Genomic DNA, 27,998 nt, shown 5'->3' on the forward strand with positions numbered 1-27,998 from the left:
ATGTTTGTTTCTGAAAGTGCTGCATGTGTTTGGATTTATATCTGTACTGAATGTAAAACGTTGAGTTTCCAGAGCTGCTGTGGGAAAAACAAAACAGTCTTTATCCCTTTCAACATTTCAAATGATTGTTTCTAACAGGAAAGTAGTGCCTAGTGGTAAGAGGCAAGACAAACTAATGGATTTACTGTCGAGTAGTTATAACTCTAGCAATGTCTCACTGTTTTATGATCTTATTGTAGCCCGTATATGAATGTTGCAGGTTAATGTAAAATCTTTAGCAAACGTTAAACTACAATAATCTTCTGAATATACGCATGGTTGATTTCCACCTCTGGGGAGGTGCAAGGATCTAGATACCAGAAACTGAAAAGTCTACTTCAGTGAAATCTTTCCACTTTCTCTTTTCCCCCTGTCGCTTATCAATGTCCAGCCTTTCTGTAACTACTGTAATGACAGACCTCTAGGTCTCCAAAGGTTCAAAGGTAAAAAAACTGTAGATAAAAGATCATAAAAGAAGAATGGTTGGTTGGTTAGTGTCCTATCAGGATTTTTATGAACATGTGCCTCAGAGTTATCTCAAATATTCCTGACTAGTCAGCCATTGTGGTTGTTTATGTTTGCAGTAGGGAGAAGCTGGTGGAAGTGAGGCTTTTCCTATTGCTCGTATTCTCTCTGTCTTTCTTCTTATCGGGGACTCAGCAAATGGTGGGCACAAACACTCGGATATCTTCTTGGCTGTTGTTGTTATTTTCCTTTTGTCAGAGTGTAATTACTATGATTACACAGACACAAGCATCATTTGAACCGCAATGAACCCCCCCACCCTTGTCTGCGGAAAGGAATTCTTAATAATGTGGATGAGACCATCATATGCTCTACTTATTAGTTTTCCTAACCCCCGGCTCACTAACATTCGACAACTGCGCTAGGAATAGAGGGCACACAACTCCTCGAGCCATTGGCACAGTTGTTGCAATTTAGAGTTATTTAGGTGGAAAACACTCAACTAGTGTAATATCCAGAGTCGACATTTAAATGGGGGTTTAGGAGGAATGTTCTCAAAGTCAGGATTGATGTACAGTTTGTCGTTTTTGGTGCTGCAAGCATGGCATTTTTGGATCACATCAGAACCGAGGGAGAGAAATCTTGTTTGAGTTGGCATGATCGCACGGGTTTTTAACATTGTTGGTGAGATTATATCATGGAAACTAACCCTGTTTGAAAGGAACCAATAAACGAATTTCCGCTGGGAATTTCCCCATTTATGAACTCTTTACCTCCAAGTCATTGTTAATTTTAGAGCATTAACGTTAAACAGAGACAAATATACAGTAAACAAGAATGACACTTGGCCTGAGAATGAAATTATTTTTCCCTATGAGCGTAATAGGGTGCTTTCCTTCTCCTATAAGCAGACGCAAATACAATATACGTGCATATTATGGGCCTGTTTACACTTCTGTGGCCATAAAAAAAACAAACTGTAAGATGAGAAGCATAGGAGACACACACACACACACACACACACACACACACAGACAGACAGACAGACAGACAGACAGACAGACAGACAGACAGACAGACACACACACACACACACCTAAGTGAAAGCAGCTTCCAGGTTGCCAGCAGGTCTGATTAAAGCCTTGGAGGACATAATCCTTGTCAATGAGAGAGAGCCACTGAAAGGCAGGTGCTGAGTCAGCACTTTCTCCCCATCCCCTTAAAAACACAAAAAAAAACTCTCCCAGCCTCTCCCCCATTTAACTCACTTTCAAAATCAGTCATTAATCGGCAGGTGTGTTAGTTTGTGTTGCAGTGGAGCAAATGTTAAGATTTCACATAAAAACTCGTACAGCTCATATTTTATCTAAACATAATTGTGCTGACATTAGCAACAATATTGAGAAAGTCGCTGCCTGTGAAGAATACGTGACTTTCTTAATTCCGGGCTCTGGTCCAAACATGTGTTCATAAGACGTTCATCACTTCTTTTAAACACCGAACGTCATGTGTTATGTTAGTATTGTGTACGCCCTATCAGAATGTCCACAGCTAATTTTAACTTTTGGTTTCTTACAGAGTGTTTTTTTTTTAAATAACCATTTAGACCACCTGCTTTTAATAGACGCACCAGCAACTGCTCCATTTGTATCCCGTGTCATGCAGAGTCTTTGTGGAGAGCAGCAAGCTTTGACATGCAAAGATAATAAATCATGTTTTCCTTTACAGAGACACTTAATCTGTCACGGCTATGAGGAGAACTATCCCAAGAGGCTTTGCCATTAAGTAGTAAATGGTTATATTGCTGATGCCTTGCTTTTAATGTGTGTTTTAAAATGTGCTTTTATTTTAAACTCTCTGCCTCCAAATCATATTTCCCCTCATGGGAACTTGATTTTAAGTTAAAGACTAGTTCGTGTGTCGAATATGAGGGAATGTCAGCCTGCCTCCCACATGCCAAATTATACACCACACGAAAGCCCTCCATGACAGACACATGCACACACGCACACACACATAAATTACAAGTGCATCTTATTTTTTTTGCTGGGCTGGGTTTGGGGTCTCACACACATTGCTACATTGTGCCCTGCTGCTTTAGGAGTTTTTAAATGGGGTGGAAAACAAAACAACACGCCAAACTACAAACATATTTTATGGCTCTGCCACATTCTTTCCAAAAAAATCCTATTTTGCTTGAGGGGCGTGTTCAGACAAATAACAATGGTGACTGCGTATTATGTGCAAAAGATAAATTATAACAGCCCCAAAGTATCACAGCCAACACCTTTTCTTTTAAGAACTCCAGGAATTTTAAGCAGACACATCACTGCTGCCAATTAAAGGGCGTGTAGAGCATATGTCATCTCATGCTTTTCTCCTTACTGTGAAGTCTGTCACTTGTATTGTGAAATTCACACAAAGATGCAGGAGTATTGTTAATACTGTCAGTTTCAGGAAAAAAAATGTTTGGGGTGGGGGCTGCTTTCCGGCTTTAAAACTAAAGCGTGTTTAATTAAAAAAAAAAAAAAAGCTTTAAATCAGACTCGTTTGAGTGCGTCATTGTGTCGCGTGTGTTAACACACAGTCTGGCTGACAGCGGTGCCTACAGTGTGAGGATCACAAGCAGACAACTGACACAGGATGGGTGTGCTGGTTTCCTCAACCAGCTGAACAAAAGACTCACATCTACTTCTCTTTTACATGCAGCCAGCTGAAAAAGGAAGTGTGTGTGTGTGTGTCTGTGTCTGTGCGAGGGGGGGTTATGGGCTGAAACAGGAAATGACATCAATAACAACCACAATCAAAAATGGTAAAAGCGAGAGGGGAAGAGAGACTGAGCGAGCTCAACGTGCCTGCATGCACATTTTATTTAACAATCATTAGTAATATGAGAAAAACCTACAGATGATTTCTTATTTCCTGATAACTGTGAAATCGCTTGTTCCCATAGGGGGATCAAAATTTGCACAACAGAAGTAAGGCTCTGATTGGTTTTGAAGGTTTTTTTGTCAAAAAGAAATTGGACACTTCCTTCCAAGTGTAATTTCTTGGCATGAATCGATTTAACAGCACCAGTTTGAGTCTTTTGGAGGTTTTGATATTACTGAGGTCATTCGGCATGTGTAACTGGAGTAACGAGAAAATACTTTCGGAGGGATCGCCGGCCTTCACGGCACTAACAACTTCCTGTTCAGGTGGTCTGAAAAGGGCTGTGAGTGACGGCGCACTGCGTCTGATCACTACATTCATTACAAAATCATGAACATAAATATTATGAATCGGACACGCTGCTGAATAAACTCTTTGTGCCCTTTTTTTAAAAATCTTAACCACATTAGCGGAACAACGAGATGATTTCACCTTATTGAGGTTACATTTTGTTGCAAGATTGTGTCAGATGAAGTGAAGACACTTTCGGTTCGAGAGAATCTCAGAGCAAAGAGCAAAAGGAGACACACCGATGAAGTCCTGGGATTATATTTGCCCAGTTGTCACATAGTGGAGAGCTGAGGACAGGCAATACTACTGCAATAAATTGACCTTTCAATTACAGTCTTGACAGTGCAGCTGTCACAACATTAACACCCTGAGCCTCCTGGGGACAAAAAATCCCCCCACCCAGTGTGACATCCAAACTATTCCCACCATCCATCACCTTCACAAGAGCCCCTGCTGCTCAAGTTATGTTAGGCACCTCACTCATTTAATGCACTTTCTTCACAGCTCACGACTCTAGATGAACGACCAACAGGCGTCGGAAGAAGCAGCTGAAAACCGGCAGTGTGACAGATCGAGTGTGGTGCGGCAGCGTGAAACGAAATTCAGAAAACGTTACAGAGGCAAAAAGGAAGGCAAACCGAGGGAAGCGATTACAAGCAGCTCCGCCCTCTACCTCCTGGGAGAGTGACACATCCCTTCCTTCTTCAGCTCGTCTGCTTTCTGACAGCTTCACTGCATCGCCGTTTCACATCATAGCAGTACGGCACAAGACGCAGAGACACAATCATACCACTTGTTGATGACATTTTGCGAGATTCAATTTCTGATTCTGGCTTGCTGTCTCACCAGCTAGCAGGTGCCTTTTTCCCCCCTCTACCACCTAGGACACATTTCGAACAGCGGGCAGCGAGACTGAAAGGATCAAACCGCAACTATACTGCGAACGAGGGAAGAAGTGATTTTTTTGCGGTTGAGTGAAGCGACCCTGCTGATCATGCAGACATGCTCAATCTTCCATCTGGTTGAATATGAACTGTGGCACACCCCTCTGCTTCAATCTTATTTATCTCATGAGCTTTCCTACTATGATTTTGTCTGTCTTTCTTCCCCAGAGCGGCCCACTTATCCTCCAATTTTGTTAGGGTACCAAAGAGTCTCACCATCCATTGAAAACTGGAGCTATTTTTCAGCTGGGGGTAACATTTTTGACATTTGGCTGTTTAAGTGTACTTTAGCTGTTTTTTTATTTATAGAGGCACAAAGCTGAGAGTGCTCACTAACCCTGCGAACCCCCCAAAAAGCCCCCAGGAGTGACAGACTTTCCAGTGTAGAAAAATGACAGGATAACCCTATGGAAGGGAAGTGAAGTGAGCTCATTTCCTATAACGGTCAAAAGAAGGAAATGGATTGTGGGAGGGGAGAGAGGGTATAATGGTTTGATGTGCGTTTAATGACATGGTCAGACAAAGAGAGCCCCTGCTTCCAGTCCCCCACTGTCCCCAAAGGCCCTTGGAAATATAAGCAAGTGAGTGAATTGTGTTTTTTCAAGACTCTAGCTAAATAAACAGCGTTACAGGGAGCACTGTATGGACTTAACAGAGTAATACCAATGAGATCTGGGTTAAAACTGGAACCATAAAAGGTTTTTCTGTTACTTAGGGCAAAATATGAGGAAGAAGTAAGAGCAAACTACTCACCGATGTGCATCCAAAATATAAAAATCTCTTACCCCGCGTGGCATCTAGTCATGCAGACAAATTTGGTTTCATATACAGGAGATGACATAAATAACAGTGAGGTGTGCCAATTGTCCAAAATAACCAGAATTGCATGAATTCTTGCAAAACAAATTGACTCATGTTTCAGTAATTGAAGCACCACAAAGGAAATGCCATTCGCCTTCACTGCACTAGGCTGGCTCTTGAAGTCTCAGTGGAAAAGATCTGTAACACTCAGCAGTTTGAGCCAAAATTACATCTGCATGTTTGGATACCCTTACAATTACGTGGGTGATGCTTTAGTGTAATTTGGCTGACATTAAGACATCGAGAAAAGCAATTCCTTATCTTATATCCTTCTGTGTCTCACCGAGACACTGTTGCAGTTTGCAACAGTTCCTGTATCCGTGCAGGGCTGTCTGCAGGCCTACATGCTGCAGTATCTACTTCCCCCCCCCTCCTACACACATTATCAGAGGTAAAGGGCATGCACAGGCTTGTGATTTAGTCCTGTGTCAAACATCTTCACAACCTGCGGTGATCAGAACCAGCGTGAATCCTGGGAACTGCACTCAAAACAATTACTACTACTCGTACACCTCAGGAGACGTGCCAAAAGAAGGCCACAAACTGCTAAAATATTCATCTCTATGCGACTGTAGTGATTTGATAATGATAACGAAACAGCAGGAATAACGCATGTGTGAAGCAAAGATATGAGCTGTGTGTTGGAGGTAGGGATTGAGGCGGTGGTGGAGGATTTTTTCTAAGCTATCACTATTTCCAGAGCAGAAAGGATAGTGCAGTCTTGTCCCTGTGGACGCGCACTGAGACATACAGTCTGCAGGAGCAGGCTTTATCTTTAGAGCTCCCTGTAATTGCAGGATATTCAGCCCGTTCGCATACACACTCACAGATCTGCTATCCAGTGCGTCATACGGCTAATTGGGCGGCACTGTGGTGCAGACTGTTGAGTAAACACGGTCAGGTCACCCTAAAACATAGGGCTGCACTTCATTTCAGAAAACCGTGTAGAATTAGCACCATTTTTAGCCAATGGTACTTCTTGTAAATATCGGTTACAATGCAGCTGCCGAGTAGCTGATGCTCAGATGAGATTTCTTGGGGAGCTGTGAAAGTGTCCTCTGCTGCCAAGACAGGCACTGCAGAGCTGTGGAGCTGCTTATACCTGTGGGACAGGTCAGTCTGACTCGCTTTCGCCAGAGAAACCCAAGTCTCTATAATCAGCCAACTGTAATTACACCCGACACCCGCTAAAACTCAGACACTGACTTTAATAAGAGGGAGGAACTCCGTGTCTATGCAGCACTAACCACATTGGGCTAACCGGCATTAGAACATGTCACCTTGTGTTGTCATCAAACATGACTATCCACGGTAAATAGGTGACTGTGCTGGAGACTTGCAGTCGGGCTACAATGTGCAAGTTTCATTTCAGCACAAGATATCCGAAAAATGTCAGCTAACATTAAGGGATGTAGTTCTTCAGCGTTTTGGACAAATACGGGGAAAGCTTGTTTGAAAAGGTTCGACTCATTTAACGCAAATGTCGTTCTGTTTGTTTCTGATCACACCTCTTGAACCTGGAGGAGAAATTAAAACTGGAACAGCTTTCCAAAAATGTTGCAGACCAGTCAAACACCTCTAATCACCAACTGGCAGGGAGATAATAACGGGATCAGATCAGAAAGAAGCTCCCTGCCTCTCTAACCGCACTATCACAGTAGCCGTAGCTCAGGTTTCTCAGCTGAACTCTGCTTTGGGCTGATGACTTTTACAAATGGTAGCAGTGGCTGGGCTAGTCGATAGAGCCCCTCGGTGTCCAATCAATACAGTGTCTGCAGTGCTAAGCTTTGAGAAAGTTACCTAATCAAAGCATTTCAGAGAAATGAAGGTAGCCATCTGTTCTCCCGGTACCTACGGGAGGTGACTGCCTTCGAAGATGTGTGACCATGGTTACAACCTAATAAAATGAAATGAGCTAAAATCTCACCCTTGAGTTTTCGGCTGTGGCCTATCAGCGGAAAGTAAAACACTTATATTACTATAATACATAAAATAAGGGGAAATGTACAGTATAGTAAAAAGATTTTCAAATCTTTAATGTACCTCTGTCTCATAACATGCTGTCTTGAATTACAATTCTGTCTCAGCCTTTAAAAGACCATTACTGAAGAAATAACCTCCCACTGTTTTCATACCAGAAGTTTATCTGATGGGTACTGTGGTCAAACCTCCGTCCAGGTGACACTAACTGTAAGAGAAGACAAACATTTCCAGGAAAACCCATTTGTGACGCACATGGGCAGGCTCTAATTTCACAATGTTGTTATAGCTGTTGCACTAAATCATCCTGGGATACAAGAAATTATTAAATTTTAAAAAATGGTTACATTGCAATAATCATATCCGACTGCAAGCGGTCAGCAACAGATCAGACCTTGTAGAACATCATTTTTAAAAACTTCACACCGACACTAAACTATAAACCTAATGCTGATATTTCACCTAAAAATATGACTAGAAATGTAAGTTTTATTTTGAAAAGGCTCAACAGAGAGTGTGTACATGGGTTGCATAATGCAGTAAAAGAGAGAAAAAGCAGGATGAAGGCAAGACAAAGCTCTCCAAGGCTGGCTATTGGTATGCCACTGTTGTTTCTGAGGCTTGTTCTTACTGTTGCAGACACCTCATGCAGCTGTTATGAAAATCATAAAACTGATAGTTTGACAAACGGGTACCAACTCCAAGATACCATCAGCAGGTGTTTAAAACTAGCAGTTATGCCACGATTACGTCGGCCAACTGCATTTGATCTGTTCTGCACGTGTATTCCTTCATCACTGTTACAGTAAGTATTAATATCAGCTGAAAAAACATTGAAGGTCATAGTATCTACTATTTAATCTACCTTGTTTTTTATTTTTGAATAACTGTGTCAGTGTTTACTGGAGGTCAATTCCCCTACTCCCTGACCAAGGCTTTAGCAAAGTATGCTGAATAATAAGCACGAGCATCCTCACACACACTGCAGAGATAAAGAGGAAGATGACTGGTTTCGTGTCATGTGTTTTTTCTTTTCGTCTGTGGTCCAAAAAAAAAAAAAAAAAAAGATTTGATTCATAATAAAGACTCGTGTTATGCAAGCTTCTCTTTACATCCTCCTCTTTACACAGACTTAATGTATGATTAGCCCTGAACAGCACATTTCGCCATGCCGTGCCATCAGCAACGTGATGTGGCTGGCGCCTTCATTTTAGGTTAACCATTCGATGCTTTGAACGCGAATAAAGCCAGCTGCAGGCTAAACAGTATGTCAGCCTTACATTGTTACATGTGGCAGCCCTTTTTTCCTGCAGTGACCACCAGAAGATGTGTAATGGAATCCAAGCCAATTCAACACGGAGGCAACGAGCAAGTCATAAACTACAGTGTATATAATGTATACTGCAGTGCATGCCTTGTATATCATGTCATAAAAGAACAACACATCCACTATCCTCCGTGGGAATGAATAATACTCCTGCCATATCAGTTGTTTTTAAGACTTAAAATAGACCCAAGTTGTTGTTTTTCCCTAAGAACATGATGAACATTTTTCCGCAATCCGATAAAACTGTCTTCGTTCTCCCTTCGTTTATCACCTCTGCTCTGACGAGGGGAAAAAAAGATGTGTTCCACTACAGATATGTGCTGCACACCTCTCTAATGTGCACATGCATGGAAGATATTTTAGTACAATGTCTGTACATTCCTGTTAGAAGTAGATGTCCCTTACAACTGTGTCTGCAGGGCACCATGCATGCGTGCATTCAGAATGCTAACATATTTACATAACCGCAATGCCTGTCAGGCCTCTGAGAAAATGTGTACAATTAACAATGAAGTGTGTGTGTGTGTGTGTGTGTGTGTGTGTGTGTGTGTGTGTGTGTGTATACAGTGAATCATGCAGAGATATTTCCTACTACCAGACTGCTGTTCTTGCAGTTTAAGCAGAGCATGCTGCCAAAAGGAACTTTTCATTTGTGCTGAGCTGAAAAAAAAAAAAAGGTTAGTAAGCCAAAGAATAGAGAAAATCAACTGATGTGAGCAGCAAATATTTTGTTGTGGACTGGGAGCAGATTAAATGTCAATCAAAGACCAGAATCAGCAGGAAAGCCTGCGTATGAGTGCTTCTTGTTAATGAAAGCTTAAGCCTTGACGGTGTGAAGTCCTCCCTGCTACATTAACTAATGGCTTTCTCTGGGGACGACTAACAAGACAATCCAATTCAGCCTCACTTTTTTTTTTGGGTGAGGCACAATTAAAGGAAAGTAGTTACCATGGAACTTCCCTAATGCTTTGTTGGTAAAAGGTAAAGTAAAATATAAAAGGGCCAAAGTGGTCTATTCGATTTCCTGAAGGAAGGCAGTGATTCAGAGTCGATTCAAAAAGAGATTCATCATTTCCGTCTCTGCCTGCAAGTAGAAACGAGGCTCATCCTTCAAACTAAACCTCACGTCTCATCTCGGAGTCTCTTGAGTTTTGCTCTAGGAGGAACATTCAGACATATAACAAGTTACAAGACTTCATTGGGTCGCCAAGACAGAACGCTTACTGGTGTGGCCGCGTTTGGGGGAAGCAGTCAGTCCCGGTGAGACTTTTCCAGCTGTTCCCACAGCTACCATGGCAGCTGACGAGCGTGCTGAGAAGCATACCTGGAGGCGTGATGTAGCACCTCTGGAAGGATGTCACACCCCTATCACACATGCTGCTACTGAACCCATAGATAATGATTTCAGCAACGAGTATGAACTCCAACACAGCATTCAGAGGATTACACCTCAATGCAATTAAACTGAAACACCATCTCCCAGCACGACAGTATCAAAATAGCTCTGTAGGTTTTATTTATGCACAACTGCATTAGTGCATGTCACAGGACCAGACATTCTCCACAAGACATTCAAGTTTTATAACCTCTGCATGCTGTGACATGTTTTTTCAAACTACTCGAGTGACGGTTGAGACTCTTACTTGTATTACGTGAGTCTTGACACACAAAGTCATGAACCATCGGTTCAGATTCAGACCTTTCCTATAATTCCTCTCAACCCCTACACGCTGCACCGGATGGTAATTACTGATATGAAACCTGCTGTACAGAGCAGAGTATGTAATTAGCCTTCTAACCAGGGGCACAACTTAACAACCAGACGTTCCTTCAAAAGACCAAGGAGAGAAAAACACAGTATGTGGCCTCAGAATGTTTTCCGAATATCTGTCAGGAATGAGGATGACAAATCAGAAAATGTCCAAACTATTTCAGATTTAAACAAGAAAAGCATATATATTAAAATCGTGCAGAATAAAAAAAGACTTCCACTTAAACCAATAAATATAGCTAGATACTGATATCTAGCTCTTTTATTTAGTTTTTTTTAAAGACTAATAATCTGAATCCAGAGAACAACAAGTTGCCTCAGATTCAGGTAATCAATATCAGTTTGGACCTGAGCATATGTTCAGCAAGGTGTCTTCAGTAATCATGCCTAAAAATGGCATTGATGGTGTAACATCTGGAGAGCACATCAATGAGCATGCGACGAAACATGTCATCGGTGAAGGTATTCAACTTTTAATTCCTAGAAGATTAAGCCAATGACAAGTTTTTCTTCTTTTTCCTGCATCACCGAGTTGCATATCATACGAGGTTTAAAAGCCTAGAGGACCCTTGTTCCATAAAAAATGTAGGGAAGTGGTTAATCTAAAACGGATAAGCATGTGGGAAGTAAAACCAACAAGCATAATGTCAGTATGGCTTCAACGCTGAAGGATTTTGTTGACAATAGCAATGCTTTTGGCAGCTGTGTGCAGCATTTTCAACCCCATCAGACAGAAAGTTAGAGAACCAGAGAAAAGCCTGGGAACGTGTCATTTTCTCTTTGCCACCAAGCAGCACTTTCAATCAGTTGTTTGCGTGCCAGTGTGTTAGCCAGTGGTGGGAACAGTCAAGGGGTGTTCACCCCTGTGTCCAAACAGCAGCCCACTCATTTTCAACCAGACCCCTTTGCCATGTCTGACCCCACAATTCAAGTCCTAGTAGGAGGAAACTGACTTGCCTACTTTGACTTCCCTGTTTTGTCTGCTCTGATCCGATCTCCCACTCAACACCCAGGAGTTTAAAGCTTTTAACAAATGCCCTCACATCCTTCGCAGGACGGGATCACATATACGCTCCAGGGTGTTGTTTTAACTCCAAACTTTCCCCAAAACACTCTCATTAAAGCCCACATGTTTACATCAAAGCAGAGACTAAATAATGAACATGATACCTTTTTCCCTTTACACATGAAGGGCTTTTTTTTTTCTTTTTCTGGTGGCATTAAAGTGCTGCCACGTTTTGTCTGTTCAGGAAGGTGGGTGAACTCTCAGACCAAACAATTCAAAGAGCTTGAAAAATACTTGTGAAAAGGAGAGGGCCACATTTTTGAGGGTGGAAAAACAAAACTATAAATAGCATTGGCTGCAAAAAAAAAAAAAAAAAAAAAAAACTTATTCAGACACTTTTTGTTTGTTATATCATTTATATATAAAAAAATATGTCATGCTGTTGCACAACTGGTTTAAAGAGGCACTTTTTTTTTTTGCACAAGTTGTCAAGTGTTGTGACAGAGTACTCACCGAGCAGCAGCAGTTTCACTTCTCTCGCCGCCTTCTCTCCATCTTCTCTCAGGTTTTTATCAATCATTTTAGACCTCTCGGCCGCGGCTTTATCTTCCTGACTAACTGTGCAACCCATGTTTCCTAGTGCACGCTTCAGGACTGCTGCTTAAGTGGGAAAATATCACCAAAGGGAAAAAAAAAAAAAATCAAAAATCAAAAATCAAACCCTCGTTATTTTAGAAAACAAGGGCTGAAGTTGAGTGAGGCGACTTCCCCTTTTTTTTTTTTTTTTGTTGATGAGTGGCAACAGACGTGACGGAGTCCGTTCATCCGCGAGAGGGAATGAAAATCATTTAAATAATAAAAAATAAAAAAACACAAAAACGACTTCTTTCTTTGCGGTGTGAACGAGATGTTTCCTCCCTCGTTGCTTGTTCAGTCAGTCATTGAGTGGAGAAGTTGTCCAAGCGACCAAAAGAAAGCTACTTTTTTATTTATTTATTTATTTATTTAAATTTTTCAAAGAGCTTAATTGGTTATTTCCTACAGCAGACCATCAGAGCAGGTTAAACAACCGAAAACGAGCCACGAAGTTCAGCAACAACAACAAAAATAAAAAAGTATTCCAGCTGTTGGAAAGAAAAAAAAAACAAAAACAGAACCGAGCACACGGATCCCTGCTGCCTGTAAACCTACCGCACACACTAATGTTATTTTATATCTTGTGCTGCTTTATTTCTCTTTATTCTGGTTGTCTGTAGTTCTGCCGTCACGCATTCTTTCCCCGCAGCGTTGTTGAGATTTATCACGTTTTCAAAGCCACACCCGGAGCCGCCGTGAAGTTCCCCTCCGTCCGACGAAACAGCGAGACAGTGCCCGACACCTCCCCGACCAACTCAACACAGCAGCAGCAGCAGAAGCAGCAGCAGCAGGGCCAACCTTCACACAGAAAATAAAACGCCCACTCCGAGGGAATCATGGGAAATGTAGTCGACACTTCCAAAAGTCTGCATGCTCTCTACATGTTTGTTTTTACTAGTCTATATTTTTCTGTGACAGCAAGCACCAATGTGTGTGTGTGTGTATTTCACATTTATCATAGATTATTCATTTTGAATGTGGTGTTGATGCTGTCTAAAGGTGCAGGCTATTTTGGACTATGACTCCCACCCACTCCATGAGGTGCTGGACAGACTCAGGAGCACCTTCAGTCAGATGCTCCACAGAGAGACACAAGAAGTCTTTCCTAACCTGTGAGCATCAGTCTCTGCAACTCCTCCCTAAAAATATCAGACACTCCAAGTCAAGTCCAGGAGCTGTCGAACTGGCTTGTGCAATATATAAGTGCAATCTTCTCATGCATGCATACTGCACTTTAAACAATCAATCTATTCTCTGTACAGTCTCGCAAACACTAAATTCTTTTATAAGATTTTAGATTTATATATCGTATAGTTCACTGTTACTTGGCTTTTATCTTACTGTTATTGGTTTTATTTAATTGTTATTTATACCCTGTGTATATAGTGTTAAATTGTATATCTTATAGGTGTATAGTGGTAAAGTTTTTAGGTACACATGTTTTTGTGTTTTCTTGCTATGACTTACTATCTCACTTACCGTTTGGGAGCTGCTGTAACAAACACAATTTCCCTGCGGGGATGAATAAAGTATTTCTGATTCTGATTCTGATTTTAATGTGACAAGATGCAACAATGGTAGATAAAGTATTTATATTGTTTCATTTCTGGTTGTCCCACAGTCTAAATGTATCCAGAAAGATGACAAAACAGTGGAAAGACCTGCCTGACGAGTTAATGTAAGCCTTTTTGTGATCTATGTCACATTTTATTTCAATTTATTTATTGATGTATTGCTTTTAACTTGTTGTTATTGTTGTTATTGTGGTTTGTTTTACTGTGAAGCACTATGTAACTGTGTATTGAAAGGTGTTATATAAAGTTTAGCATTATTATTTATTAGGTACAAGTGTGTCACAATACTCCACACAGTAAAAATACAACTAGATGTAGCCACAAAAGTATGGCCTATCATCTGCAAAACATGAACCTATCAAAATCAAAAGTAAAATCAATGCAGAATGCTCTCAAAATGTCATGTCGCGTCATTATGATTGATGCCACAATATCTGGATACAGTTTTTGGAGTAATTTAACTGATTGCAAGATAATATATACATAAAGTTATATATTTATGTTTAATCTTAATCAGAAAGGCAATCTTTAGCTTCTCCCTGAAATGTATTAGTATCAAATGAAAAATACTTATCAGGTACAAGTACCTCATAAATTCATACATTTGCAGTAAATAGTACAGTGAATGATTAAATGTATTTAGTCACAATGATTCTGCACAATTGCAGTGTTCTGATATACGGATACTGATGACAATCATGATATTTAGAAATGAAATACTGATATATTATTAATAATACACATATGATATGATGACAAAACATAAAAGAAAAAGATAAAGATTAATTTAATTGCTAGCCTAATTGTTTTCAGTCAGTTCTATAGATATCACAATAATATTGTTTATGTAGAGAAAAGCTGACATCATGACAACCCTGTTGCAGACTGTATCATTTGATTTAGACTCATATATATACTCAAATTTCATTGAAGTAGCCTGACTTGATTCAGGCTTCTGCTTTGTTTCCACATTCGACCAAACACAATGAATCAACATTAGGTTGAATGTTGAAAATTCAACCCAAGGAGCTCCTGATAAGGATTCGAGGGCAATAGAAAAACTATTATTAGTAATATATATAGTGGCCACAGTGTTTTGTATAGATCTATTAGTGACTCAAGTGGTTTATGCAAATAGCTGAGGGTAGGATTGTTATTCTAATAATGTTAGAATAGCAGCCACGTTCAACCATAAAGACTAAACAACACTATGACAGCATGAAGGCAAAACTGAGAACTCAAAATAAGATTAATTCAAACTATATGATACTTTAGATGCTCTATAAAAACACTTAACACTGTATGTTAGCTCCACAGCTAATGCCTAACACAGCTCTATAGTGCCACCTCGTGGACTGGCTCCTGACACTCGAGAGAGGAATTAACAATTCCCAATGCTAATACTATTTTTGTCTGATATGGATAAAGACATACGCAACAGATTACAATAGTTAAATAGATTCAAGGTCACATCATTTAAATGCAATTAAATGTTAATTTCATTTTCAGGTGTCTCACTTTGGAGACACATCTGGAATTATTATTATTAAAGAGTTTTAAAAGTCTATCCATAAACAATCTCCTGTTTCCAAGAACCTTTAATAACATTTTATCTGACAGATGGTGAAAGATCAATGTTTTGTTACCTCATTATCTTTATTGCAACATTGTTTACAGTACAATAACTGCCAGCAACATATTAAAATATATAGAGATACAAGAAAATTGACATGAATCGAAGGACAAAAGGGTTTTAAAAGCACTTTGAAAATGATTACATTTATATTTTTTTAATTGGACTAAAACTTTAATTTGCTATTTACATTGTACAAACTAGATATGCATATAGAATATAAAGGGTATACATTTATATACATTATTTATAAATGCTGGCCTGTGTCAATATTTAATATGTTACTATTCAATCATACACATTTCAACAAATCACACAAAGAGGGAGACTAACAACAGTAAGATCTAAATCGAGGTCCTCGGAGATCATCTTCTATCAGCCACTAACACGGTGTAACCCCTCGCCGCGTTGCCTCTTGTATATTTTTTGCGTGTTGTGAGGTTTTGAAGTGTTTTCTGTGCGTGCACCATTGAAAAACTACTTACAGCCTGTGATCTACCAAATGGCTTTACCAAACACAGAGCCAAAAAAACGAAGGTGAAACTAGGAACAGGTTTAAATATAACTCTTGCATTGGTTAAACAACACTATGTTATGCCCCAGTGGCTGATTCAGATGATTCCCTCTGCATACAGACACAAAAAGACAACAAAATATCCAGATATAATGAATACAAAAAGGGATTAAAAGAGGTTTGTCGTGTAAGAAATTGACAATGCGAACTTACACATCGTAGTCTGGTGCGACAGATCTTATCGTTTCAAAAAAATAATGGTATTCAGGCAAAGACACCAGCTCACTAACAACTCCAAGTTAGTAGGTTACTGTCTGCCAAGAAGCAGCAAGGAAGTCAGAAATAACCCAGATTATACCACTGATGATATACCACTCACTATAAAAGACAAATATAAGGGAAAAAAAACAACAACAACGACAACATAATATCAACCAATAACAGGTTTTGCATCTTGCATTTCATCACTGAATCAGACTCAACTGACACATCCGAATAAACATTAAACATGACGCTTAAAACAACAGTTTATCTATTAATGGTAGGAGACGAATACTTTGAATTATACTTGTGATCAGAGCATAGGTCCAGGTTTAACGACACAAATGCATATAGGTACTATAATTGAAATACAGTGGATCCATGTTTTCTTCTCTGTTCTTTTTTTTTCAAACAACACGGACACTTAAAAACCTCCAACATTACATCCAACTAATTAACTGTTTTATCTACAGAATGGACCAGAGGAGGGAACTAATGCTTGTGGAGTATTTTCAAGTAATGTTGGAGAAGACATCCATATTATATCATTGATACACTGCTAATTTTCTCGTGATTATGACATTATATTGATTAATCTTTCAGCGATTTAGTTATACAAATGGGATGTGCTCTTAAAATATGTGAACTTCTCACAGATCATTTGCTTGTGTTTCGACTTATTAATGGCTACAGGGAGTTGTGCTTATCAAAGGAAAGTGCTGTTGTTAACCACTGATTTAAAAAAAAAAAAAAAGATTGTTAAGAGACAGTAATCCCATGTCTGTCATTTCTGTTAGGGATCAAGCTTGTGCTGGGCGCAGAAATATTTACAGACACCAAACTGTTCATGATGTGACCCTGTTTGTTTTTCTGTTGTGGTTTTGGTTATCTCTGATTAGTTCCAGTAAATGTTCAGACAACAATACATGAACTCTTCCAGGTCCCTGCTCGATGATTAAGAACACTAAGCGGTAACTTTTATTCTTTTCTTTTCATTTAGCACTTTGATCTGTACAATCCAACCAATGAGGTCTTCAGTACCGTTTATTACTGTCATTTCTGCAGCAATACTGAAAGGAAAAGTCGTGTCGTGCTATGTAATGAAATGGGCAGCCAGGAAAACTCCTGACCTGAAACCTGCATTTCTGATATTGATTGCCTCAGTGTGCGCCGAGGATCAAGTTATCAGTCCATACTGCATCTTCTGAGGTTTTCATCAAGTAGTGATTAATAATAAAAAATATACATCTAGATCTAGAGGAATGTTAGGATAAAAGTGCTCACAACACTATATCATATACTGTCTGTGGTTTTGCATCTTTCTCTGTCGGAGGTGAGAATGTTCACACCTCGAAACCTTAAAATACACAGCAGCAGCAGCACGAGTTAGTGGAGTAGGAGGGAAAAGGCTGCGCGCCTTAAAGGAACAGTTCGACATTTTCCAGTCTTTATGCTAAGCTATGCTATGAGGCGTTGGCTGTGGCTTTAAATTTACTGTACAGGCATGTGAGCGGCATTGTTCTAACTCTCCTGAAAATGTTGAACTATTCCTTTAACTGATCTTTCTCTGTGCAATAGCTTGTGCCATCGCTTTCATCTGCAGTTGCACAGAATGGCTAATAGATGTACTTATTCAAATAACTTAAAATAATCATAATAATAATAATAATGAAATAATGGTCTATCATTCAGTACATTTCTGTCATTCAACTATTAAAAAGGAGGTGTCTCAGACTGTTTTATAATCTGAGTGGCAGTTTTGCAAATAAGCAAGAGGTGACGGATGCTCGCAACCAACCACGGAACAGGTGTATAAAGACAGTAGCTTTCTATATTGTTACTATACTGTTCTTTTTTTACATCCATCGCACAAGGCACAGCCTCAAAATCGACCTTTATGCACCTGACCTAGTTTGTGAAATCAAGAAAGTCTACTGGCCTGGATGTGCAGTCATCGTTTGGCAGGATGTACAGTACAATATAATGTCATTAGAGCGAGAGCTTATTGTGGAGATACATCTTCAACTCTACACTCCTCCTCTGTGGCTAATGTTCTACTGAAAAAGATAGGGCATCTTCAACTTCAACACATTATCCAAAGTAAAAACAGTAACATTACAACACGTCTAAATCAACAATATAAAATCTGACCAAAAAAAAAGAAGAAAAAAAAAAGGAAGGTGGTGCCTAGTGACCACTGGCGGCTTTGCTGGAGCCTGATGTCCAATCAATGATGATGAAACTGAGACTCATTATCATAAACAGGAAGCCTATCCCAGCAAAACAGGCAGCCTGGAAGAGAGAAGGAGTGACTGAGTTAGAGAGTCTGACTGAGAAAGAAGATCACCATATTTATGCATCATTTTCATGCAGTATCATGATAATCACAGCAACTTACCTCAATCACCTATAACCATACACATTACATTACGATACAGATATCAATCAATGAGAATTTAAAGGATCTAATAATGCTAGATGTTTGTTCTTTTTGATAGTCCCTGAAAGAGTGAACTTTTTTTTTTCTCTGCCCTCCAGTTTAACTTTGCGGCAGTAATGCAGATGTGTACTTCAGGGTGTGTCAGTACACCCTAACCTTAGTACTGGGTGTAGGTGCAGGTGCAGCAGAGCACACTTCTGACCACAAACAACAACCACGCCCTTCAGATGCTGGGTGTGATCAGAGGTGAAACTTGACTTGAAACTTTCAACCGGAAAGCACCAAGATACTGTACCGAGTAAGACATTTTACAGCTAAAAAAGAATAAATCAGATTGTCACAAACATTTCATGATGAGGAGGTAAAACATATTTTATTCCAACTTCATGGGCAACAGTATATACTGTATATATATTTTAATTTTAGACTCTTTACTCTTCTTTGCATTTTTTGGTAATTTCCAAGCTACAGAGCATCTACTCTATACTAATACTATATTTTTAGACAGGTCAGCTTTGATCTACTCTATACTAATACTATATTTTTAGACAGGTCAGCTTTGTATAACCTAAAGAGAACATAATTTCCTCCTATTCTCAAGAGTTGCTCACCATGATTTTGGGGACGGAGCGCAGTGGCTCCTCTTCTTTGGGTACGATACGGATGTAGAATACAGCAGGGAAGATGAAGATGAGGCAAGGGGCAGACGTGGCACCTGGAAAGCGGGCAAAAAACCACAACATTTATTCATGAAATAAATTCTCCATGGATTCTCACTCCCTCTAGTTTTCATTAACTGCTGCTGCCAGCCTGACAGCACTATATTGACAATATGGAAATTAGTAGAAAAAGGAGAGAAAATAATTAGTTTAGATTTAATTTGTTCCACCACCAAAAATGAATATTGATCATATTAGATGTTTATAGTGTGAATGACTCCCGGACTCATCTGGAACTGCTTTGTTCTTATTTAGTTCTCGCGAAAAGACATTTTACTGATTCAGTAAAGCAAAAACTGAGACTCAGTCTGGGTCTCCAGACAGATATAAATGATGAGAACTGTCATAGGGGTGCATAATCAATTCATATCCAGATTTTAAAGGGATCATAACAGATACTCATTTGTCAGTTCTGTCCACATATTGATGATTTATGCATCAAAACCACTCCCTGTTCCAGGGTTGGTCTAACCTACCAATGACCCCAAAGATGCCCAGGATGTTGGGAGCAAAGATGACCAGCAGGTTGATCAAAGTGAGCAGAACAAAAGCAATGGCGATGTGACGGGGCCAGTAGAAGGTCTTGTTGGGAAACATCATCTGCTGGATTGCTCTCCGTACCTGATTATAATTGGAAAAAAATAATTATTTCGCAGTGTTTTTAAAACAACACAGACACTGCATGCATGAAAATAACTGAGTCAATGTGTAAAACCGTACTCACAGGAAAGAGCACGATGGGCACAGTGAGTGTGACAGCGGTGAGCACAGCCACGCGCACGCACAAAATCAAAGTGTCATACGGATCGATGCGGCTGTAGGTGTGAAGCAGCTCGGCTTCCACTTCACCTGAAAGAGATCAAAAGAGAGGGAAATAGAGCAGATCCAAAACGGATGAGGGAAGAACAGCTGGCTAAACATCATCTGTACTGATAATATTAGATAAATGACATATTTACTGGAATAAATCATAACAAATAATATTGAGAATGCTTTTTTAACATCCTAAATATAGAAAGAAATGACTTGCAATATGTTACTATAGCTGATAAAACTCCATGTTTGTCTTTGTGATGTCTTTTCACTGCAGTACAGTATGAATGGTTGTTGTGGGATCTATAATTTGACCACTGGAGGGAGCAGATTCATCATGAAGCTTTTCAGCCTACAGGCTTACTGCTCTGCTCTAACACAGTGATTCAGACTGGATAACGTGCTGACATGAGAACGAATATATATGACGTTGCTACTATTGACTAATTAGAAGCACAAACAGAGAAATAAGGAAGCAAAATTAGGCACAAAAATGACTAGATAGATAGATACAATGCAATGGGAGGAGGACCAGGCCTCACCATAGAAAGTTAGGTATCCAAAAAGGGCAGCCAGGAAGTACATGCTGTACATGACTGCAATGGAGATGTTGGCCACATGCTGCATCTTTTTCTTGGTGGGACTGAAATCAGAAGATATTGCCATGTGATGTCACACGCACACACACACAGACATAAACACACACACACATAAAATCAGGGCATCCGTTGTTAAATCGCTATATGTGCCCATACATAAAGCATTTACTTTAAAATAACCACCGATATATAGATAACACATCACAAATTAATCAGAGGAAAACAAGCAACAGTGGTTTCAAAGCAGGATGATAAAAATTTAAAAACTAACAACATGCTACGTCGTACAAGCAGTGCCAACGCATTTCAAAATAAAATGAAAGCAGTGCACGTGACTAGGTTATGATCAGCCAAGCACAAATCAAGACATAGTAGCTTTTTCCACTTTGTTATGCAACTGATTTCTTATCCAAAAGTTAGCAGGAGTTTTTCCATCATAAGAACATACTTGCGCAGCTCTGTGTAGATGGGCAGGACCTCGGGGTGGCACACAAAGGCGAACGCCAGGATGGGGATGGTGTAAGCCGTCTGAAAATGAACCCCAACAGGTCACCATAGATACAGCAGCGCCATCCCAGACGTCTTACCACCAACCTCGCGCTTTACTGCCCATTACTCCCTCAGACACATTACAGAGGGCTAATTGTTTCTCTGTGATTAACTTGGGCCTGGCCGCAGACCAGCTTTAGCCTATTTGAGAATGCCTTACTTATAAGCTGCTAAGCAGCAGGGATTGGTCTTAGTTGCCTGGGTTAAAAGAGTCTCATACATCTTTAAGGGGTGCTAATAAAGACTTGATAGGTTTCATAAAAATCAGGAACACGTCAGTATTTGCTAATGCTCTGGGAAGTAAATAGTGTCTCAGGCGTCCTCTCCTGCTGTGAAAGTATATATTGTCTGTAAAAAAAAAAATAAGGGCACTGGGAGAAATGTCAGGTCTTTCCCATTTCACTCATTACCTGTCTCTTTGGCTCACAAAGGGCAAACTTGACGATCTCACTGCAAGCAACAGAATGCCAAAGCAATCTTTATTCTCCTGCTGACAGGAGCAGACAGCTCAGGGGTTACTGTCCATCTTTGAGCCTTGCATTTATCACAGGCTATTGTTTATCATTAACAGCTTGATAAAAAGCACTGATCTCCTCTTGAGTGCAACTGAGCGCTTCAAACCAAGTGTGATTTACATGCTCGGATCGTGAACTGTCACTGGCAACATGCTGAAGACGACTATGACATAAGTGGGCGTCTTGTCGGTGACCATGGCAGTGGTGGCGGATTTTGCAGTTTCAGACTGATTGGCATGCGTGAACCTACTTGTGAGTTGAGGTTGGCCATTTTGGGAATGCAGGCAGGATCCTCCTGTCCACCGGGATCAGTGGCACTGACATTCAGCACACTGGTTGTGGCATTGAAAGAAAAGTCCACGAACGGACAAGGGACATTGAACTTCTTGTAGATGACCTGTACAATGCAGAGGAGAGGCGTTAGGCAGAAACAAAGGCCTCTGGGACACAATTAGCATACAGACAGGCGGAAAATATGGCAGTAAAAGAGCCAGAAAAAGAGAGAGAGAGAAGGGAGGAGAGCAATGCGTGGATTACAGCTCACACAGCCAAAACTGGGTCAGAGAAAGACAGAGAACCAACACAGCCTGGAACCGCAGCGTGCAAACATTCGTCTATGGCAGTGAGTGGAGAGAGTAAGGAATACTAAAGAGGTGGTGGAAAGGTAAAAAAAAAACAGATTGATCCCAGTGCATCTGAATACGCTGCCTTGATGTTTCTGCATACAGACAAGAAACAAGAAGCAAGACAACGACTAGTTTATATGTACGTATACCAAGAGTCAGAGGACATACCGAAATGAGGAAGAAAACCATGCAGCTCAGGGAGAAGCCACTGGTGTATCCCAGGTATCCTAAAAGACAAACGCCTTATTAGCATGTCTCTCATTATATATATCAAATGTTGATGTAAGATCTGTATAACAACTACTGAGGTAAAAGCAGTATCTTCTGCTGTATCTTCCTCTAGCCCTGTGGTGGACTGGGCTGATTTAATGTGCTAGGAGTCGGAGCTCATTACTCGACTGCACCGACTGGCTCTGTTGTCCTTCATGTCTCGGCAGGAGACAGACTTCTTACAAGAGGTCAGCCAATACGCCTCCTTTTCTCACTTCCAATCTGGCTTCGCCTGCTTTTTATTTCCATCAGTTTGGATTCACGTAGCCACTGTCATCTGAAGCACTGTAATACAGGCAGACTGCAGGACACTTGACTAACCTTGTGAAAATGACTATTTTAAAGCGAATGCATAAGCACAATCTAGTGGAAATTATCAGACATGGGGCTGAAGCCATGTACCAAGGCACATCTCAGGAGGACAACAGTGGAAGAGAAGAGGAGAGGAGGAGAAAGAGAGAACAGACTCACTTAGCTCGGGCAAATCTTTTCTGTCTTCTTTTTGCCATAATAAAACTCTAGTTCAACTCTAACATGGAAACTAAAAACATCCATGTGTGAGTCTCAGATTTATCCATGCGGAGCGTAACACTTCAGAAGTAAGCCCACGATAAAACACTAAGATGGGTACTGTGTAAGACACTGCATACTCACCTAGTTGTTTCATGAGAGCCAGTGGCAATATCACGGCAATGGATACAATGACCACAAGGTAGTTCCCGTTCAGGTACCATTCACTGCGGAGAGAGGCAGTAAGACACAGATAATTAAATGTATTGATTTGGAATTACTCGGCTCAAACGCCGCCCCTCAATCTCCATTCTTTTAAGTATTTGTACCGTGTCAGATATTGATTGACTGATGCAGGAGAGAAGCGTACGCTGAAAAACAAGGCGCGCACGGATAAGGCACATGTGGTAGAAAAGGCAAAGGTAGGTTATATCTCTGCGACGATGCCAAGTCGTTTTATTCACAGCTGAACAGAAACAAACACAAATCAAATTAATTGGTTCGCCTCGAAAATCAAATATCTCGAGTGGAAAAAAATAAGCCTCTTTGCTCTTTGTACCGCAGGACACTAAGAACTGTGGCTGTTCTTGAGAGTTAGTTCAAAAAAAATTCTGGTGTGGTTACGAAAGGGAAAACTGAAACCGTGACCCTCAGAATTTATAATATCCTGGCTACAGCCCTGCTGAGAACTTAATTAAACGTAATATCATCAAACTCTGCAAGGATATGACTGACTGAGTGGCTGAATAACTGGCAGACCGAATGGTGTTACTGAACTTTAATTAATGGCGCTATAAATATATGACAGCCTGATTTATGTATGTGTTGCGATACAGTAACATAACCAGACACAAATGTCTGTTAATACATTGATACCTTAGTTAATCATGCTGATGTAAAAATGATATAAAAATCCAATATTGCCATAAATCAGTCCCGACCATTGATTTGCAACCTCGCCTACATCGCTCTAATACAACCATCCATCAATACAATAGCTATACCCTCTTAACCTTGACAAGCGGGAGCTAATCGTCGCGACACTGAGGTGAGAAGTGGGATAAACGCTGGACAGGTCGACTTGTGAGTCACAGAGACTTTCTCACATTCAATTAACAGCCAGTTAACCTGCATGAACGTGGACTGTGGGAGGAAACCAGAGCACCTGGAGGAAACCCACACAGGCAAAGGCACAACATGCAAACTAAACATTGTGCAAAGACGGTGTAGTTACATTCACACACTGACAAACTGAAACAAACACACCTATTTGACTGGATGGACGTACAACAAACAGGATGTGTCCACTGACACAGACACAGCCTACTATAGGTTACTGTCTCATGATGCACAGCGATGGCTAAGAAACAAACCTCTACGAGCTATTTTTAGATCAACACAGTAGGGGGTGATAAATTTCTTGTCTTCTATCAGGTGGGAGAGATGCAACATCTGTTGGCCGCACACACAAGCACACACACATACACACACATACACACACACACACACACACACAAAAACACACACATCTCAAAAACAGAAGAGGCTCATCTATCCTGTCCTGTCATCCTGCCCTTCGGCCATCTGGACCGGGAACACAATATCACCAACACTGATACACCGATACACCCAAACATACAGTGTTTTACAAATTCACACTCAAACAGTGACACACACACATTTGATAAGCGATTAAACACACAGAGCACTCTCCACACTGAAATATCAGTAGCTCTCTGATAAGCTGACTGGTTGAACAAACACAAACACACAGACACAGCCTCAGGTGTTCATTGATTTTGCATGTGGGTTGACCAGGGTCAGAGGTTTGTAAAAAACAACACATGCAGGGACACAAATACACACACACACACACACACACACACACACACACACACAGAGACACACCTACACACATGTACACCACACACGTGTGTACACATGTGGAGGGTGAACAAAACAACAGGAACCCTACGGACAAAATCCTAATCCAAAAACAGTCATGCAACATCAGTTTTTGTTGACACAGTCAAATCAAATCAAATAGAACTTCGTCTCATTTTCTTCCTAATTTTCCAAGAAATATATCCAGATCTGTTTGATTTTCAGTTAGATTTAATGTCCCTGTACATTTAAATCATTCATGTTTCCTGCTGTGAGATGCTGTGCATCATGTACTCTCACAAAAGACAAAAAAACAGATATAAACACAAAATTAAACAGAATATAAAGAATGTTGAACATTTTACTTTTCATTATAGATCATACTTTTTCTCAGCTGATTTTATATGACTTTTTATACACACAAACAAAATAAACAAATTACATTCATGAAGATTCATCCAAAAATTATGATTGACAGTCAATTAAACCTGAACACTGTATTATAAGCTCTAATTACTGTAAGGTATAATTATAAACTCATCAATACTGTATAACTCTATCCTACTATAAAGCGGTGCTTGTTGTAGAGCTATTGTATTCTACTGCATCTGATTGTGAGGTGTCCCGGTTATTTTGTCCACCCCCTGTACAGTTACCAACATAAACACACACCCACTGACAAGATGAAATGCCACTGGAACAATCTAGTCTGTCATTTCAAATAAACAGTGATTGTTAACCATGCCTAACAGCACCAGGCACTGTTACACAGAGACAGACACCAGAAGACAATGTGGACATATTGTCACACCATATCACTTCTGTGTATATAGTGAGACACGTCAATCACAGCATTCATGCGCAAATGTGATAGCAGTGAAACCAGTGCAAGTGCATGCATCTGTTTCTTAAGTCGCCTCTGATATTTATGAGATGCAGCATTCCTCACTGTCAACTGGGGTAAGGGTTAAGGGGTAAGGGGGTAACATCATACTCAAAATCCCATCCAAGGAAGTGCGTGTTGTTTGTCTCTGAGGCCACCTGCACTGGCCAGCGATATCCCATGGTTTACGTTTATAGCCGTGGAGTCTAGCTGTGTTTTGATGTGAGTGTTTCTCTGTGGCCGTGCTGCTCTCCTCCTCCAGGGTCACTATCACAGCTGTTCTCACGCCAGCTGCTCAGTGTATCCAGAGCAGCACCGGACCTGCCAATTGGCACAGCCTGACAGAAAGTCTTCTGTGGAGGCTAAATCTCTGTACACACAGAGACGCCTGCATGAGGTCCCATAGAGAAGTGACAGGATATCACACTGCTTTTTTGGTTATTTTTTTTTTACTTTAAAAGTTATGACAGTGCGGTCACACGAAACCAGATGTGTTTACAGTAATACGAGTGTGAGGGATGACTTTTATTTAAAAGTTTAAAAGAACAAAAATATGTAAATCCTTGCAGCATTTTAGATATTTTTTTCATACTATTAACAAGGAGTTTACATTTTGTAATCAGCTCTCTATAAAGATGTTTAATCTGTCAGCGACGGAGTCTGCCATCCCTACGATCTCCAATATTGCAGGAAGTAACGGAAAGACAAGGAGCAGCCACAGTGAACTTTTAGATGAGGAGTTCCAGGTGACAGGATGCTCACCTTCAACACTTGGACAAGGTAACCAACTCCTTTACTGCATGAAGTCAGTTCATGGTTGCTTGTGACTTGATGAGAAAATGCCAATTATTGCTTGACTTCTTTATTAAAACATCTTGAGTTTGTTTGGCTGCTTCTATTTTTTTTAAATATCAGCTCAAGGACTGTTTGTTGTAGGATTAACTACACTTCCTATAACACCTCCGGTAACTATGGTGTCGCTAATCAACACGGACTAAAATCTTAGGGATTACAAATCTCAGCATGTTCTTTTCAGTAAGGTTAAGTGGGGGCATTTGTGGTTTGTTGCTTGTATGAAAGAAAGCTTTTATGTCATGCAATGTCCACTCACCCTGCAGGATTATCCACCTTCAGGAAGGCCTGGATGACCAGAGGAAACTCATACTTGACTATGTACAGATAACTGGACATGGCTGTGGAAAGAAGACACAAAAACACTAAATGAGTTAGTACTAAACTACAGTAAACAGTGCACGCACGCACCATCACACATAAGCAAATATCTAATTCCAAGCAAGGAATCACAGACTACTAATGAGTATTTTCCAAGAAACCTCAGAGGAAATGTGTGTGTGTGTGTGTAAGTGTGAGGACAGATGGCATTGTGACCTCACCTCCGATGTTCTGCAGCGTGATGGCAATACCTGCCGCCATCTTCCCTGGGGTCCCGAAGGCCCTGTAACCAAGCTGCTCATACGCACGAATACCTGAGAAAAGAAAAGAGCATTTTTATCAATGTGTTAAATCCATATCAACAAGGTCTAGGACTTTAAAGAGGCTGTAAATCTAATAAAAGTTCTACATGACAACTTGTTGTGTAGCAGTTAATTGAGTATGTTACACCATGTGATTTAAAGACAGCTTTTATACTAATACAAGAGACTTTTCAACAGTGTGCAGAGCACGGTGGCTACTTATGTATACCGCAACTCTCTTTGAACTCTGGATTTTGATTTGATTGGAGAGTTGGGTACACGTTTTTCACTGTATGGAAATGTACCGGTGTCGTTTCAGTGTACATGACGACAGAATCATTGAATCAATCAGGCTACATACATACCTACAATACCAGATGACTTTAGCAGCAAGTGGATGGAGTATGATGAGAGGACTGCCACCACTGTTAGAAGTACCCTGAAACACACATACCAGCAACCATTATACCAAAACGTCTTTA

General features: G+C 40.3%; 2 protein-coding genes across 3 annotated transcripts in view; both read right to left on the reverse strand.

Annotated features, from left to right (window-relative positions):
* The window catches only part of LOC104930488 (guanine nucleotide-binding protein G(i) subunit alpha-2), a 49,412-nt gene extending 36,378 nt beyond the window's left edge, over window positions 1-13,034 (reverse strand). The window contains exon 1 of the mRNA XM_010745291.3: window positions 12,129-13,034. Coding sequence (XP_010743593.1) covers window positions 12,129-12,246 — 118 coding nt within the window. The 5' untranslated portion in view covers window positions 12,247-13,034. The remainder of the gene's footprint in view (window positions 1-12,128) is intronic.
* Window positions 13,035-15,462: 2,428 nt separating this feature from the next.
* The window catches only part of LOC104930503 (sodium-coupled neutral amino acid transporter 3), a 32,329-nt gene continuing 19,793 nt past the window's right edge, over window positions 15,463-27,998 (reverse strand). For both annotated transcript variants that reach the window (XM_010745304.3, XM_019263478.2), the window contains 12 exons: window positions 27,882-27,955; window positions 27,436-27,528; window positions 27,153-27,234; window positions 23,419-23,501; window positions 22,663-22,721; window positions 22,119-22,265; window positions 21,253-21,332; window positions 20,748-20,848; window positions 20,117-20,241; window positions 19,869-20,013; window positions 19,285-19,388; window positions 15,463-18,525 (listed from right to left, as the gene is read on the reverse strand). In XM_010745304.3, the coding sequence (XP_010743606.3) occupies window positions 18,421-18,525; window positions 19,285-19,388; window positions 19,869-20,013; window positions 20,117-20,241; window positions 20,748-20,848; window positions 21,253-21,332; window positions 22,119-22,265; window positions 22,663-22,721; window positions 23,419-23,501; window positions 27,153-27,234; window positions 27,436-27,528; window positions 27,882-27,955 (1,198 nt within the window). In that variant the 3' untranslated portion in view covers window positions 15,463-18,420. The remainder of the gene's footprint in view (window positions 18,526-19,284; window positions 19,389-19,868; window positions 20,014-20,116; window positions 20,242-20,747; window positions 20,849-21,252; window positions 21,333-22,118; window positions 22,266-22,662; window positions 22,722-23,418; window positions 23,502-27,152; window positions 27,235-27,435; window positions 27,529-27,881; window positions 27,956-27,998) is intronic.

This window comes from Larimichthys crocea, chromosome VI (genome assembly GCF_000972845.2).
Source record: "Larimichthys crocea isolate SSNF chromosome VI, L_crocea_2.0, whole genome shotgun sequence".
NCBI classification, from domain to species: Eukaryota; Metazoa; Chordata; class Actinopteri; family Sciaenidae; genus Larimichthys; species Larimichthys crocea.